Source organism: Bombina bombina, chromosome 1 (genome assembly GCF_027579735.1).
Source record: "Bombina bombina isolate aBomBom1 chromosome 1, aBomBom1.pri, whole genome shotgun sequence".
In the NCBI taxonomy this organism is placed as follows: Eukaryota; Metazoa; Chordata; class Amphibia; order Anura; family Bombinatoridae; genus Bombina; species Bombina bombina.
Window position 1 is genome coordinate 1,391,232,469 of NC_069499.1, and position 16,738 is coordinate 1,391,249,206.

The 16,738-nt window shown below is 42.1% G+C and overlaps 1 protein-coding gene across 3 annotated transcripts in view; it reads left to right on the forward strand.

Annotated features, from left to right (window-relative positions):
- LOC128651755 (Fc receptor-like protein 5) overlaps positions 1 to 16,738 on the forward strand; it is a 291,106-nt gene that overhangs the window by 155,841 nt on the left and 118,527 nt on the right. For all 3 annotated transcript variants that reach the window (XM_053704749.1, XM_053704756.1, XM_053704742.1), the window contains exons 4-5: positions 7,614 to 7,895; positions 15,107 to 15,388. In XM_053704749.1, coding sequence (XP_053560724.1) covers positions 7,614 to 7,895; positions 15,107 to 15,388 — 564 coding nt within the window. The remainder of the gene's footprint in view (positions 1 to 7,613; positions 7,896 to 15,106; positions 15,389 to 16,738) is intronic.

A 16,738-nucleotide genomic window follows, 5' to 3' on the forward strand; every position in this document is an offset into this window, starting at 1 on the left:
GTCACAGGTATGCCACAGGTGTCACAGGGACTGGTCCTTAGCCTCCTCCTGTTAGATCATCATTATACTCCACATACACGGATCCTTTGCTGTCATGCATACAACTGGATTGGCTATCTGCTGGAAGCCCTTTTTTCTGCAGATGGTTACCATTTAGTGATGGTAAACATTGCGCCATTTCTCCGCCTGCATCTCATACTTTATTTAGCTGCTTGATGACAAATCTATCTTCATCCAATTGTTGCGTGCCCACAAGCTAGACGCCAAAGGGGGCACGCAATGATTGGATGAAGCCGGATTTATCATCGATCAGCTAAATAAAGTATGAGATGCGGGTGGAGAAACGGCGCAATGTTTATCTTCAATAAATGGTAATTATTTTATATACCAGGCAATAAAGTAATAAACTTTACAATCACTTTAATGTGCTCTCCAGAGCACAGAGAGCGCATTAAAGTAAGTATTAAACCCTTAAAAAAATTAAAGTAATTTTGTCAGTATTTTTTCATTTTCTGTCATTTTCGTTGGTGCATTCGGATATTCGGATATTAACACTCGTATACACATTTTCTGTAATTTTAGAGGGTTTTTTTATGTTCTGTAACGTTAGGGTTTTTAGATAATAAAATTGGTAAGAGTAAGAAGAGACTTACTCTGGAAAGAATACACTTAATAGCACTCTAGGTGGTTATTTATACCTAGATATGATTAATCAAACATATATGATATGAACTAGTGGACAAGGAAAATAAAACTTAACTTTTATTAGTTATACAATAATGGCTAGATTTAGAGTTTTGCGTTAGAAGGGGTGCGTTAGCTACGCGTCTTTTTTTTCTAACGCACTGTGGCCTAGATTTGGAGTTTGGCGGTAGCCGTGAAAACCAGCGTTAGAGGCTCCTAACGCTGGTTTTAGGCTACCGCTGGTATTTGGAGTCAGTCAAAAAAGGGTCTAACGCTCACTTTTCAGCCGCGACTTTTCCATACCGCAGATCCCCTTACGTCAATTGCGTATCCTATCTTTTCAATGGGATCTTTCTAACTCCGGTATTTAGAGTCGTGGCTGAAGTGAGCGTTAGAATTCTAACGACAAAACTCCAGCCGCAGAAAAAAGTCAGTAGTTAAGAGCTTTCTGGGCTAACGCCGGTTCATATAGCTCTTAACTACTGTGCCCTAAAGTACACTAACACCCATAAACTACCTATGTACCCCTAAACCGAGGCCCCCCCACATCGCCGACACTTGATTAAATTTTTTTAACCCCTAATCTGCCGACCGCTACCTACGTTATCCTTATGTACCCCTAATCTGCTGCCCCTAACACCGCCGACCCCTATATTATATTTATTAACCCCTAATCTGCCCTCCCTAACATCGCCGACACCTAACTTCAATTATTAACCCCTAATCTGCCGACCGAATCTCGCCGCTATTCTAATAAATGTATTAACCCCTAAAGCTAAGTCTAACCCTAACACTAACACCCCCCTAAGTTAAATATAATTTAAATCTAACGAAATAAATTAACTCTTATTAAATAAACTATTCCTATTTAAAACTAAATACTTGCCTGTAAAATAAACCCTAATATAGCTACAATATAAATCATAATTATATTATAGCTATTTTAGGATTTATATTTATTTTACAGGTAACTTTGTATATATTTTAACCAGGTACAATAGCTATTAAATAGTTAAGAACTATTTAATAGCTACCTAGTTAAAATAATTACAAAATTACCTGTAAAATAAATCCTAACCTAAGTTACAATTAAACCTAACACTACACTATCAATAAATTAATTAAATACAATACCTACAAATAACTACAATGAAATAAACTAACTAAAGTACAAAAAATAAAAAAGAACTAAGTTACAAAAAATAAAAAAATATTTACAAACATAAGAAAAATATTACAACAATTTTAAACTAATTACACCTACTCTAAGCCCCCTAATAAAATAACAAAGCCCCCCAAAATAAAAAATGCCCTACCCTATTCTAAATTACAAAAGTTCAAAGCTCTTTTACCTTACCAGCCCTGAACAGGGCCCTTTGCGGGGCATGTCCCAAGAAATTCAGCTCTTTTTCCTGTAAAAAAACACATACAATACCCCCCCCAACATTACAACCCACCACCCACATACCCCTAATCTAACCCAAACCCCCCTTAAATAAACCTAACACTAAGCCCCTGAAGATCTTCCTACCTTGTCTTCACCTCACCGGGTATCACACCGATCCATCCTGGCTCCGATATCTTCATCTAAGCCCAAGCGGGGGCTAGACATCCATCATCCGACGGCTGAAGAAGTCCAGAAGAGGCTCCAAAGTCTTCATCCTATCCGGGGAGAAGAGTAGATCCGGACCGGCAACCATCTTCTTCCAAGCGGCATCTTCTATCTTCATCCGATGAGGACCGGCTCCATCTTGAAGACCTCCACCGCGGACCCATCTTCTTCCGACGACGACTTCCCGACGAATGACGGTTCCTTTAAGGGATGTCATCCAAGATGGCGTCCCTCGAATTCTGATTGGCTGATAGGATTCTATCAGCCAATCGGAATTAAGGTAGGAATATTCTGATTGGCTGATGGAATCAGCCAATCAGAATCAAGTTCAATCCGATTGGCTGATTAGATCAGCCAATCGGATTGAACTTGATTCTGATTAGGGGTATGTGGGTGGTGGGTTGTAATGTTAGATTAGGGGTATGTGGGTGGTGGGTTGTAATGTTGGGGGGGGTATTGTATGTTTCTTTTTACAGGCAAAAGAGCTGAATTCTTTGGAGCATGCCCCGCAAAGGGCCCTGTTCAGGGCTGGTAAGGTAAAAGAGCTTTGAACTTTTTTAATTTAGAATAGGGTAGGGCATTTTTTTATTTTGGGGGGCTTTGTTATTTTATTAGGGGGCTTAGAGTAGGTGTAATTAGTTTAAAATTGTTGTAATATTTTTCTAATGTTTGTAAATATTTTTTTATTTTTTGTAACTTAGTTCTTTTTTATTTTTTGTACTTTAGTTAGTTTATTTAATTGTATTTATTTGTAGATATTGTATTTAAATAATTTATTGATAGTGTAGTGTTAGGTTTAATTGTAGGTAATTTTTGGTATTTTATTTAATTAATTTATTGATCGTGTAGTGTTAGGTTTAATTGTAACTTAGGTTAGGATTTATTTTACAGGTAATTTTGTAATTATTTTAACTATTTTAGCTATTAAATAGTTCTTAACTATTTAATAGCTATTGTACCTGGTTAAAATAAATACAAAGTTACCTGTAAAATAAATATAAATCCTAAAATAGCTATAATATAATTATAATTTATATTGTAGCTATATTAGGGTTTATTTTACAGGTAAGTATTTAGCTTTCAATAGGAATAATTTATTTAATAAGAGTTAATTAATTTCGTTAGATTAAAATTATATTTAATTTAGGGGGGTGTTAGGGTTAGACTTAGCTTTATGGGTTAATACATTTATTAGAATAGCGGTGAGCTCCAGTCGGCAGATTAGGGGTTAATGTTTGAAGTTAGGTGTCGGCGATGTTAGGGTGGGCAGATTAGGGGTTAATACTATTTATTATAGGGTTATTGAGGCCGGAGTGAGGCGGATTAGGGGTTAATAACTTTATTATAATAGCAGTGCGGTCAGATTAGGGGTTAATAAGTGTAGGCAGGTGGAGGCGACGTTGTGGGGGGCAGATTAGGGGTTAATAAATATAATATAGGGGTCAGCGGTGTTAGGGGCAGCAGATTAGGGGTACATAGGGATAATGTAAGTAGCGGCGGTTTACGGAGCGGCAGATTAGGGGTTAAAAATAATATGCAGGGGTCAGCGATAGCGGGGGCGGCAGAATAGGGGTTAATAAGTGTAAGGTTAGGGGTGTTTAGACTCGGGGTACATGTTAGGGTGTTAGGTGCAGACGTAGGAAGTGTTTCCCCATAGCAAACAATGGGGCTGCGTTAGGAGCTGAACGCGGCTTTTTTGCAGGTGTTAGGTTTTTTTTCAGCTCAAACAGCCCCATTGTTTTCTATGGGGGAATCGTGCACGAGCACGTTTTTGAGGCTGGCCGCGTCCGTAAGCAACTCTGGTATCGAGAGTTGAAGTTGCGTTAAATATGCTCTACGCTCCTTTTTTGGAGCCTAACGCAGCTATTCTGTGGACTCTCAATACCAGAGTTATTTTAAAGGTGCGGCCAGAAAAAAGCCAGCGTTAGCTACGTGGGTCGTTACCGACAAAACTCTAAATCTAGCCGTGTGTTTTTAACGCTGGTATTTAGAGTTTAAAAACAACCTTCTAGCGTGACTCCTAACGCATATATTTCATACGTGTAATTACGCCCGCGTTAGACAGTCTCCCATAGAGATCAATGATAAATCCAACAAACATGCTTTTTTCACCTAACACTCGATCTTGCGAGAAATACGCACTGCTTTGTCATATGACGTATACCACATAATGCACAACAATAACACACTGCAAATGTCATAACAACAATCACAAAACATAGCACACACGCATTACACATTCACAAGCGGGGGGAAAAAAATAAAATAAAATAAACGAGGAATACGCATATACTTTACGATACAGAAATACGGAAAATAACAACAAGGAAAAATAAATACCTATATATATAATAATATATATATATAATATTATATTATATATATATAATATTATACTATATATAATAATATAAAGACCTTTGAAAAAGCCGAAACGCTATCGGCGAAACATGTTAGGGATGGGTATTTCCTAATACCCTGTTTAAGTCTTTTTTAAATGGCATAACAACTCGAATAAGCATATTTATATAGTGGTGGCTTGGTCAATATAAGAACCAGATAATTACCCTAAGTGTCGTTTATTTAAAAGCTGACAGCAGCATATGTGAGGGGCTAGTTACTTATTGATGTTAAAAAACTATAGCGGCTAGTTACTCACATTGGCTGCTTTAGCCACAGCATTGGCAATATCATCCTATATTATAAAAGGCCAAGTGTTTGTCTGAAGCCGTCATGCGCAGTAGAGACAAACACTTGGCCTTGAGATAGGGAGCGCGAGGTACACATACAGCTGTGAGGTCAGGGGAGTGCGAGGTAAGCTGATTGAAACAGCCTGTGGCAAGAGATATGGAGCGCGCTCCCCAGACCTCACAGCTGTTTGTGGCCGACGGGAGCGTTGCGATGGGGGCGTGGCCGGGCGTCGCCAGGGGCGTGACCGGGCGTCGCGATGGGCGTGGCCGGGTGGGTGTTGCCGCGATGGGGCGTGGCCGGGCGGGGTCCCGCGATGTGAAGACAGAGCCAGAGAGGGAGCAGGAGAGGGGGGGAGAAGGGCCAAAAAGGGGGGGAGAAGGGCCAAAGAGGGGGGGAGAAGGGCCAAGGGGGGGGGAGCCAAAGAGAAGGGGGGGAGCCAAAGAGAAGGGGGGGGGCCAAAGAGAAGGGGGGGGAGCCAAAGAGAAGGGAGGGGGGAGCCAAAGAGAAGGGGGAGCCAAAGAGAAGGGAGGGGGGGGAGCCAAAGAGAAGGGAGGGGGGGAGCCAAGAGAAGGGAGGGGGGGGGAGCCAAAGAGAAGGGAGGGGGAAGGGAGGGGGGGAGCCAAAGAGAAGGGAGGGGGGGAGCCAAAGAGAAGGGGGGGGAGCAAAAGAGAAGGGGGGGGGAGAGCCAAAGAGAAGGGGGGGGGGAGAGCCAAAGAGAAGGGGGGGAGCCAAAGAGGGGGGAGAGAGAGAGCCAAAGAGGAAAAAGAGCCAAAGAGGGGGGAGAGAGAGCCAAAGAGGGGGGAGAGAGCCAAAGGGGGGAGAGCCAAAGAGAAGGGGGGGAGAGCCAAAGAGAAGGGGGGGAGAGCCAAAGAGGGGGGAGAGAGAGAGCCAAAGAGGAAAAAGAGCCAAAAAGGAGAGAGAGCCAAAGGGGGGGGAGAGAGCTAAAGGGGGGGAGAGAGAGACAAAGAGGAAAGAGAGCCAAAGAGGAGAGCAAAAGAGGGGAGAGAGCCAAAGAGGGGGGAGAGAGAGCCATTTTGGTATATTTCATGCCACCATTTCACCGCCAAATGCGATCAAATACAAAAAATCGTTCACTTTTTCACAAACTTTCGGTTTCTCACTGAAATTATTTACAAACAGCATGTGCAATTATGGCACAAATGGTTTGGTAATTAGAAGGCCGCTAAATGCCGCTGCGCACCACACGTGTATTATGCCCAGCAGTGCAGGGGTTAATTAGGGAGCTTGTAGGGAGCTTGTAGGGTTAATTTTAGCTTTAGTCTAGTGTAGCAGACAACCCAAAGTATTGATCTAGGCACATTTTGGTATATTTCATGCCACCATTTCACCGCCAAATGCGATCAAATAAAAAAAAAAGTTCCCTTTTTCACAAACTTTTTGTTTCTCACTGAAATTATTTACAAACAGCTTGTGCAATTATGGCATAAATGGTTGTAAATTTTTCTCTGTGATCCCCTTTGTTCAGAAATAGCAGACATATATGGCTTTGGCGTTGCTTTTTGGTACTTAGGCCGCTAAATGCGCATCACATGTATTATGGCTAGCAGTGAAGGGGTTAATTAGGTAGCTTGTAGGGAGCTTGCAGGGTTAATTTTAGCTTTAGTGTAGAGCTTAGCCTCCCACCTGAAACATCAGACCCCCTGATCCCTCCCAAACAGCTCTCTTCCCTCCCCCACCCCACAATTGTCCCCGCCATCTTAAGTACTGGCAGAAACTGCCAGTACTAAAATGAAAGCTATATTTGGGCTTTTTTTTTTTTTAAAGAAAAGGCATATTTACATATGCTGCTCTGTAGGACCCCCCTTTAGCCCCCAACCTGACTGATCCCCCACCAAACAGCTCTCTAACTCTCCCCCTCTGTCTTAATGGCCGCCATCTTGGGTACTGGCAGCTGTCTGCCAGTACCCAGTTTAGAATAAAATTGATGATATTTTTTAATTTTTCCCCTTTTCTGTAGTGTAGCTCCCTGCCCCACCAAAGACCAACCCCCCACCCCCTCCTAGATACCTTCGATTTATATTTTTCAAATTAAAATACCCCTTTCTCAAACTTTTATACACTTTTATATTTTCTGTAGTGTAGCGTTCCCACCCGCTCGCCCCGTGCTCGCGCCCGCCCGCCGCCCCCCCGTGCACGCGCGCGCCCGTGCGCGCCCCCATCGGCCCTGCCCCCGATCCCGCCCCCCTCTACATTACCCGGCCCATCGATGGCCGCCCACCCGCCTCCCAAGTCGGCTCCCACCCACCAACGATACCGGCCATCGATGTCCGGTGCAGAGAGGGCCACAGAGTGGCTCTCTCTGCATCGGATGGCCATCTAGAGTTATTGCAGGATGCCTCCATATCGAGGCATCACTGCAATAACCGGAAAGCAGCTGGAAGCGAGCAGGATCGCTTCCAGCTGCTTTCCACACCGAGGACGTGCAGGGTACGTCCTCAGGCGTTAACTGCCTTTTTTTTGAGGACGTACCCTGCACGTCCTCGGTCGTTAAGGGGTTAAAAACCTTTTAGTCCATAAACTGTAGTTGCCTAGTTATTGCTTTTTTTTCTATCTATGCAAATTATTAATCAGTTGTTTAACTAATTGAATTTTGTGTCTCCATTAGAGCTGTTTTCTCATCCAGCAATAAAGGTGAGCTCATATCAGATGAGAGAAGGATCTAACATGACTGTATCATGTCACACATCCCTTAATGTACTCAGAGAATCCACAGTACTGCAAACTGCTTTCTACAAAAATGCAAAGCTTGTGAAAGAATTCAGCTTTTCCAATGAATATCAAATTATCTTTGCTCAGTTGGAGGACTCAGGAGATTATACTTGTGAAGTAACAAATCTTCCAAACACTGTAAGGAAAATGAGCAATTCTTTAACAATCTACATTCAAGGTAAGCAGAAAGCTAGACATATTTAAAGGAACATTGTGCTAAAAATAAATTTCTATAATGCATTTGACAAATCAGTAGTTGTATATGTCTAAATAAGTTTTGCTTGATAAAACTGATAATTAAAACATGTTTACATTTAAATTGCAACTAATACTGCAGTATTGATTTTGAACTTCCTACTATTTCTCACTGGCTGATTAGGGAAACTGACTCTTCTTTACTGGTGGATAGTGACACTCTTTTTTTAATTCTCAAAACTGAAATAAATTTTAAATTTTTTGGAGGAGACAAAGATTTGCAAAACTCCAAAAGCCCTTAACCATCCGCCCCCCCCCCCCCCCCACCACCACCACCTCGCGTTAGCTACGCGTCTTTTTTTTCTAACGCACTGTGGCCTAGATTTGGAGTTTGGCGGTAGCCGTGAAAACCAGCGTTAGAGGCTCCTAACGCTGGTTTTAGGCTACCGCTGGTATTTGGAGTCAGTCAAAAAAGGGTCTAACGCTCACTATTCAGCCGCGACTTTTCCATACCGCAGATCCCCTTACGTCAATTGCGTATCCTATCTTTTCAATGGGATCTTTCTAACTCCGGTATTTAGAGTCGTGGCTGAAGTGAGCGTTAGAATTCTAACGACAAAACTCCAGCCGCAGAAAAAAGTCAGTAGTTAAGAGCTTTCTGGGCTAACGCCGGTTCATATAGCTCTTAACTACTGTGCCCTAAAGTACACTAACACCCATAAACTACCTATGTACCCCTAAACCGAGGCCCCCCCACATCGCCGACACTTGATTAAATTTTTTTAACCCCTAATCTGCCGACCGCTACCTACGTTATCCTTATGTACCCCTAATCTGCTGCCCCTAACACCGCCGACCCCTATATTATATTTATTAACCCCTAATCTGCCCTCCCTAACATCGCCGACACCTAACTTCAATTATTAACCCCTAATCTGCCGACCGAATCTCGCCGCTATTCTAATAAATGTATTAACCCCTAAAGCTAAGTCTAACCCTAACACTAACACCCCCCTAAGTTAAATATAATTTAAATCTAACGAAATAAATTAACTCTTATTAAATAAACTATTCCTATTTAAAACTAAATACTTGCCTGTAAAATAAACCCTAATATAGCTACAATATAAATCATAATTATATTATAGCTATTTTAGGATTTATATTTATTTTACAGGTAACTTTGTATTTATTTTAACCAGGTACAATAGCTATTAAATAGTTAAGAACTATTTAATAGCTACCTAGTTAAAATAATTACAAAATTACCTGTAAAATAAATCCTAACCTAAGTTACAATTAAACCTAACACTACACTATCAATAAATTAATTAAATACAATACCTACAAATAACTACAATGAAATAAACTAACTAAAGTACAAAAAATAAAAAAGAACTAAGTTACAAAAAATAAAACAATATTTACAAACATAAGAAAAATATTACAACAATTTTAAACTAATTACACCTACTCTAAGCCCCCTAATAAAATAACAAAGCCCCCCAAAATAAAAAATGCCCTACCCTATTCTAAATTACAAAAGTTCAAAGCTCTTTTACCTTACCAGCCCTGAACAGGGCCCTTTGCGGGGCATGTCCCAAGAAATTCAGCTCTTTTTCCTGTAAAAAAACACATACAATACCCCCCCCCCCAACATTACAACCCACCACCCACATACCCCTAATCTAACCCAAACCCCCCTTAAATAAACCTAACACTAAGCCCCTGAAGATCTTCCTACCTTGTCTTCACCTCACGGGTATCACACCGATCCATCCTGGCTCCGATATCTTCATCTAAGCCCAAGCGGGGGCTAGACATCCATCATCCGACGGCTGAAGAAGTCCAGAAGAGGCTCCAAAGTCTTCATCCTATCCGGGGAGAAGAGTAGATCCGGACCGGCAACCATCTTCTTCCAAGCGGCATCTTCTATCTTCATCCGATGAGGACCGGCTCCATCTTGAAGACCTCCACCGCGGACCCATCTTCTTCCGACGACGACTTCCCGACGAATGACGGTTCCTTTAAGGGATGTCATCCAAGATGGCGTCCCTCGAATTCCGATTGGCTGATAGGATTCTATCTGCCAATCGGAATTAAGGTAGGAATATTCTGATTGGCTGATGGAATCAGCCAATCAGAATCAAGTTCAATCCGATTGGCTGATTAGATCAGCCAATCGGATTGAACTTGATTCTGATTAGGGGTATGTGGGTGGTGGGTTGTAATGTTAGATTAGGGGTATGTGGGTGGTGGGTTGTAATGTTGGGGGGGGGTATTGTATGTTTCTTTTTACAGGCAAAAGAGATGAATTCTTTGGAGCATGCCCCGCAAAGGGCCCTGTTCAGGGCTGGTAAGGTAAAAGAGCTTTGAACTTTTTTAATTTAGAATAGGGTAGGGCATTTTTTTATTTTGGGGGGCTTTGTTATTTTATTAGGGGGCTTAGAGTAGGTGTAATTAGTTTAAAATTGTTGTAATATTTTTCTAATGTTTGTAAATATTTTTTTATTTTTTGTAACTTAGTTCTTTTTATTTTTTGTACTTTAGTTAGTTTATTTAATTGTATTTATTTGTAGATATTGTATTTAAATAATTTATTGATAGTGTAGTGTTAGGTTTAATTGTAGGTAATTTTTGGTATTTTATTTAATTAATTTATTGATCGTGTAGTGTTAGGTTTAATTGTAACTTAGGTTAGGATTTATTTTACAGGTAATTTTGTAATTATTTTAACTATTTTAGCTATTAAATAGTTCTTAACTATTTAATAGCTATTGTACCTGGTTAAAATAAATACAAAGTTACCTGTAAAATAAATATAAATCCTAAAATAGCTATAATATAATTATAATTTATATTGTAGCTATATTAGGGTTTATTTTACAGGTAAGTATTTAGCTTTCAATAGGAATAATTTATTTAATAAGAGTTAATTAATTTCGTTAGATTAAAATTATATTTAATTTAGGGGGGTGTTAGGGTTAGACTTAGCTTTATGGGTTAATACATTTATTAGAATAGCGGTGAGCTCCAGTCAGCAGATTAGGGGTTAATGTTTGAAGTTAGGTGTCGGCGATGTTAGGGTGGGCAGATTAGGGGTTAATACTATTTATTATAGGGTTATTGAGGCCGGAGTGAGGCGGATTAGGGGTTAATAACTTTATTATAATAGCAGTGCGGTCAGATTAGAGGTTAATAAGTGTAGGCAGGTGGAGGCAACGTTGTGGGGGGCAGATTAGGGGTTAATAAATATAATATAGGGGTCAGCGGTGTTAGGGGCAGCAGATTAGGGGTACATAGGGATAATGTAAGTAGCGGCGGTTTACGGAGCGGCAGATTAGGGGTTAAAAATAATATGCAGGGGTCAGCGATAGCGGGGGCGGCAGAATAGGGGTTAATAAGTGTAAGGTTAGGGGTGTTTAGACTCGGGGTACATGTTAGGGTGTTAGGTGCAGCCGTAAGAAGTGTTTCCCCATAGCAAACAATGGGGCTGCGTTAGGAGCTGAACGCGGCTTTTTTGCAGGTGTTAGGTTTTTTTTCAGCTCAAACAGCCCCATTGTTTTCTATGGGGGAATCGTGCACGAGCACGTTTTTGAGGCTGGCCGCGTCCGTAAGCAACTCTGGTATCGAGAGTTGAAGTTGCGTTAAATATGCTCTACGCTCCTTTTTTGGAGCCTAACGCAGCTATTCTGTGGACTCTCAATACCATAGTTATTTTAAAGGTGCGGCCAGAAAAAAGCCAGCGTTAGCTACGCGGGTCGTTACCGACAAAACTCTAAATCTAGCCGTGTGTTTTTAACGCTGGTATTTAGAGTTTAAAAACAACCTTCTAGCGTGACTCCTAACGCATATATTTCATACGTGTAATTACGCCCGCGTTAGACAGTCTCCCATAGAGATCAATGATAAATCCAACAAACACGCTTTTTTCACCTAACACTCGATCTTGCGAGAAATACGCACTGCTTTGTCATATGACGTATACCACATAATGCACAACAATAACACACTGCAAATGTCATAACAACAATCACAAAACATAGCACACACGCATTACACATTCACAAGCGGGGGGAAAAAAATAAAATAAAATAAACGAGGAATACGCATATACTTTACGATACAGAAATACGGAAAATAACAACAAGGAAAAATAAATACCTATATATATAATAATATATATATATATAATATTATATTATATATATATATATATATATATAATATTATACTATATATAATAATATAAAGACCTTTGAAAAAGCCGAAACGCTATCGGCGAAACATGTTAGGGATGGGTATTTCCTAATACCCTGTTTAAGTCTTTTTTAAATGGCATAACAACTCGAATAAGCATATTTATATAGTGGTGGCTTGGTCAATATAAGAACCAGATAATTACCCTAAGTGTCGTTTATTTAAAAGCTGACAGCAGCATATGTGAGGGGCTAGTTACTTATTGATGTTAAAAAACTATAGCGGCTAGTTACTCACATTGGCTGCTTTAGCCACAGCATTGGCAATATCATCCTATATTATAAAAGGCCAAGTGTTTGTCTGAAGCCGTCATGCGCAGTAGAGACAAACACTTGGCCTTGAGATAGGGAGCGCGAGGTACACATACAGCTGTGAGGTCAGGGGAGCGCGAGGTAAGCTGATTGAAACAGCCTGTGGCAAGAGATATGGAGCGCGCTCCCCAGACCTCACAGCTGTTTGTGGCCGACGGGAGCGTTGCGATGGGGGCGTGGCCTGGCGTCGCGAGGGGCGTGACCGGGCGTCGCGATGGGCGTGGCCGGGTGGGTGTTGCCGCGATGGGGCGTGGCCGGGCGGGGTCCCGCGATGTGAAGACAGAGCCAGAGAGGGAGCAGGAGAGGGGGGAGAAGGGCCAAAAAGGGGGGGAGAAGGGCCAAAGAGGGGGGGAGAAGGGCCAAGGTGGGGGGAGCCAAAGAGAAGGGGGGGAGCCAAAGAGAAGGGGGGGGGCAAAGAGAAGGGGGGGGAGCCAAAGAGAAGGGAGGGGAGCCAAAGAGAAGGGAGGGGGGGGGGGAGCCAAAGAGAAGGGAGGGGGGGGGAGCCAAGAGAAGGGAGGGGGGGAGCCAAAGAGAAGGGAGGGGGGGAGCCAAAGAGAAGGGAGGGGGGGAGCCAAAGAGAAGGGGGGGAGCCAAAGAGAAGGGGGGGGAGAGCCAAAGAGAAGGGGGGGGAGAGCCAAAGAGAAGGGGGGGAGCCAAAGAGGGGGGAGAGAGAGAGCCAAAGAGGAAAAAGAGCCAAAGAGGGGGGAGAGAGAGCCAAATAGGGGGGAGAGAGCCAAAGGGGGGAGAGCCAAAGAGAAGGGGGGGGAGAGCAAAAGAGAAGGGGGGGGAGAGCCAAAGAGAAGGGGGGGGAGAGCCAAAGAGGGGGGGGGAGAGCCAAAGAGAAGGGGGGGAGAGCCAAAGAGGGGGGAGAGAGAGAGCCAAAGAGGAAAAAGAGCCAAAAAGGAGAGAGAGCCAAAGGGGGGGGAGAGAGCTAAAGGGGGGGAGAGAGAGCCAAAGAGGAAAGAGAGCCAAAGAGGAGAGCAAAAGAGGGGAGAGAGCCAAAGAGGGGGGAGAGAGAGCCATTTTGGTATATTTCATGCCACCATTTCACCGCCAAATGCGATCAAATACAAAAAATCGTTCACTTTTTCACAAACTTTCGGTTTCTCACTGAAATTATTTACAAACAGCATGTGCAATTATGGCACAAATGGTTTGGTAATTAGAAGGCCGCTAAATGCCGCTGCGCACCACACGTGTATTATGCCCAGCAGTGCAGGGGTTAATTAGGGAGCTTGTAGGGAGCTTGTAGGGTTAATTTTAGCTTTAGTCTAGTGTAGCAGACAACCCAAAGTATTGATCTAGTCACATTTTGGTATATTTCATGCCACCATTTCACCGCCAAATGCGATCAAATAAAAAAAAAAGTTCCCTTTTTCACAAACTTTTTGTTTCTCACTGAAATTATTTACAAACAGCTTGTGCAATTATGGCATAAATGGTTGTAAATTTTTCTCTGTGATCCCCTTTGTTCAGAAATAGCAGACATATATGGCTTTGGCGTTGCTTTTTGGTACTTAGGCCGCTAAATGCGCATCACATGTATTATGGCTAGCAGTGAAGGGGTTAATTAGGTAGCTTGTAGGGAGCTTGCAGGGTTAATTTTAGCTTTAGTGTAGAGCTTAGCCTCCCACCTGAAACATCAGACCCCCTGATCCCTCCCAAACAGCTCTCTTCCCTCCCCCACCCCACAATTGTCCCCGCCATCTTAAGTACTGGCAGAAACTGCCAGTACTAAAATGAAAGCTATATTTGGGCTTTTTTTTTTTTTAAAGAAAAGGCATATTTACATATGCTGCTCTGTAGGACCCCCCTTTAGCCCCCAACCTGACTGATCCCCCACCAAACAGCTCTCTAACTCTCCCCCTCTGTCTTAATGGCCGCCATCTTGGGTACTGGCAGCTGTCTGCCAGTACCCAGTTTAGAATAAAATTGATGATATTTTTTAATTTTTCCCCTTTTCTGTAGTGTAGCTCCCTGCCCCACCAAAGACCAACCCCCCACCCCCTCCTAGATACCATTGATTTATATTTTTCAAATTAAAATACCCCTTTCTCAAACTTTTATACACTTTTATATTTTCTGTAGTGTAGCGTTCCCACCCGCTCCCGCCCCGTGCTCGCGCCCCGCCCGCCGCCCCCCCCGTGCACGCGCGCGCGCCCGTGCGCGCCCCCATCGGCCCTGCCCCCGATCCCGCCCCCCTCTACATTACCCGGCCCATCGATGGCCGCCCACCCGCCTCCCAAGTCGGCTCCCACCCACCAACGATACCGGCCATCGATGTCCGGTGCAGAGAGGGCCACAGAGTGGCTCTCTCTGCATCGGATGGCCATCTAGAGTTATTGCAGGATGCCTCCATATCGAGGCATCACTGCAATAACCGGAAAGCAGCTGGAAGCGAGCAGGATCGCTTCCAGCTGCTTTCCACACCGAGGACGTGCAGGGTACGTCCTCAGGCGTTAACTGCCTTTTTTTTGAGGACGTACCCTGCACGTCCTCGGTCGTTAAGGGGTTAAAAACCTTTTAGTCCATAAACTGTAGTTGCCTAGTTATTGCTTTTTTTTTCTATCTATGCAAATTATTAATCAGTTGTTTAACTAATTGAATTTTGTGTCTCCATTAGAGCTGTTTTCTCATCCAGCAATAAAGGTGAGCTCATATCAGATGAGAGAAGGATCTAACATGACTGTATCATGTCACACATCCCTTAATGTACTCAGAGAATCCACAGTACTGCAAACTGCTTTCTACAAAAATGCAAAGCTTGTGAAAGAATTCAGCTTTTCCAATGAATATCAAATTATCTTTGCTCAGTTGGAGGACTCAGGAGATTATACTTGTGAAGTAACAAATCTTCCAAACACTGTAAGGAAAATGAGCAATTCTTTAACAATCTACATTCAAGGTAAGCAGAAAGCTAGACATATTTAAAGGAACATTGTGCTAAAAATAAATTTCTATAATGCATTTGACAAATCAGTAGTTGTATATGTCTAAATAAGTTTTGCTTGATAAAACTGATAATTAAAACATGTTTACATTTAAATTGCAACTAATACTGCAGTATTGATTTTGAACTTCCTACTATTTCTCACTGGCTGATTAGGGAAACTGACTCTTCTTTACTGGTGGATAGTGACACTCTTTTTTTAATTCTCAAAACTGAAATAAATTTTAAAATTTTTGGAGAAGACAAAGATTTGCAAAACTCCAAAAGCCCTTAACCATGGCCCCCCCCCCCCCCCCCCCCCCCACCACCACCTCACTAGTAAACCAGTCTTATCTTTGCCTCTACAGGAGGAAAGTAAAGAATGGAGGTGCTCCAGATGTTCTTATGTGAGAGGGGTCTTTAGACCAATTTGAGGCCCATTTTTCCCACAGAGAGCTACTGTTTGGACAGAGGGAAGTTTATGGAGTATTGAGTAGTGGTGCAATTACACCCAGTGGGAGTTAGTCACAGGTATGCCACAGGTGTCACAGGGACTGGTCCTTAGCCTCCTCCTGTTAGATCATCATTATACTCCACATACACGGATCCTTTGCTGTCATGCATACAACTTGATTGGCTATCTGCTGGAAGCCCTTTTTCTGCAGATGGTTACCATTTAGTGATGGTAAACATTGCGCCATTTCTCCGCCTGCATCTCATACTTTATTTAGCTGCTTGATGACAAATCTATCTTCATCCAATTGTTGCGTGCCCACAAGCTAGACGCCAAAGGGGGCACGCAATGATTGGATGAAGCCGGATTTATCATCGATCAGCTAAATAAAGTATGAGATGCGGGTGGAGAAACGGCGCAATGTTTATCTTCAATAAATGGTAATTATTTTATATACCAGGCAATAAAGTAATAAACTTTACAATCACTTTAATGTGCTCTCCAGAGCACAGAGAGCGCATTAAAGTAAGTATTAAACCCTTAAAAAAATTAAAGTAATTTTGTCAGTATTTTTTCATTTTCTGTCATTTTCGTTGGTGCATTCGGATATTCGGATATTAACACTCGTATACACATTTTCTGTAATTTTAGAGGTTTTTTTTATGTTCTGTAATGTTAGGGTTTTTAGATAATAAAATTGGTAAGAGTAAGAAGAGACTTACTCTGGAAAGAATACACTTAATAGCACTCTAGGTGGTTATTTATACCTAGATATGATTAATCAAACATATATGATATGAACTAGTGGACAAGGAAAATAAAACTTAACTTTTATTAGTTATACAATAATGGCTAGATTTAGAGTTTTGCGT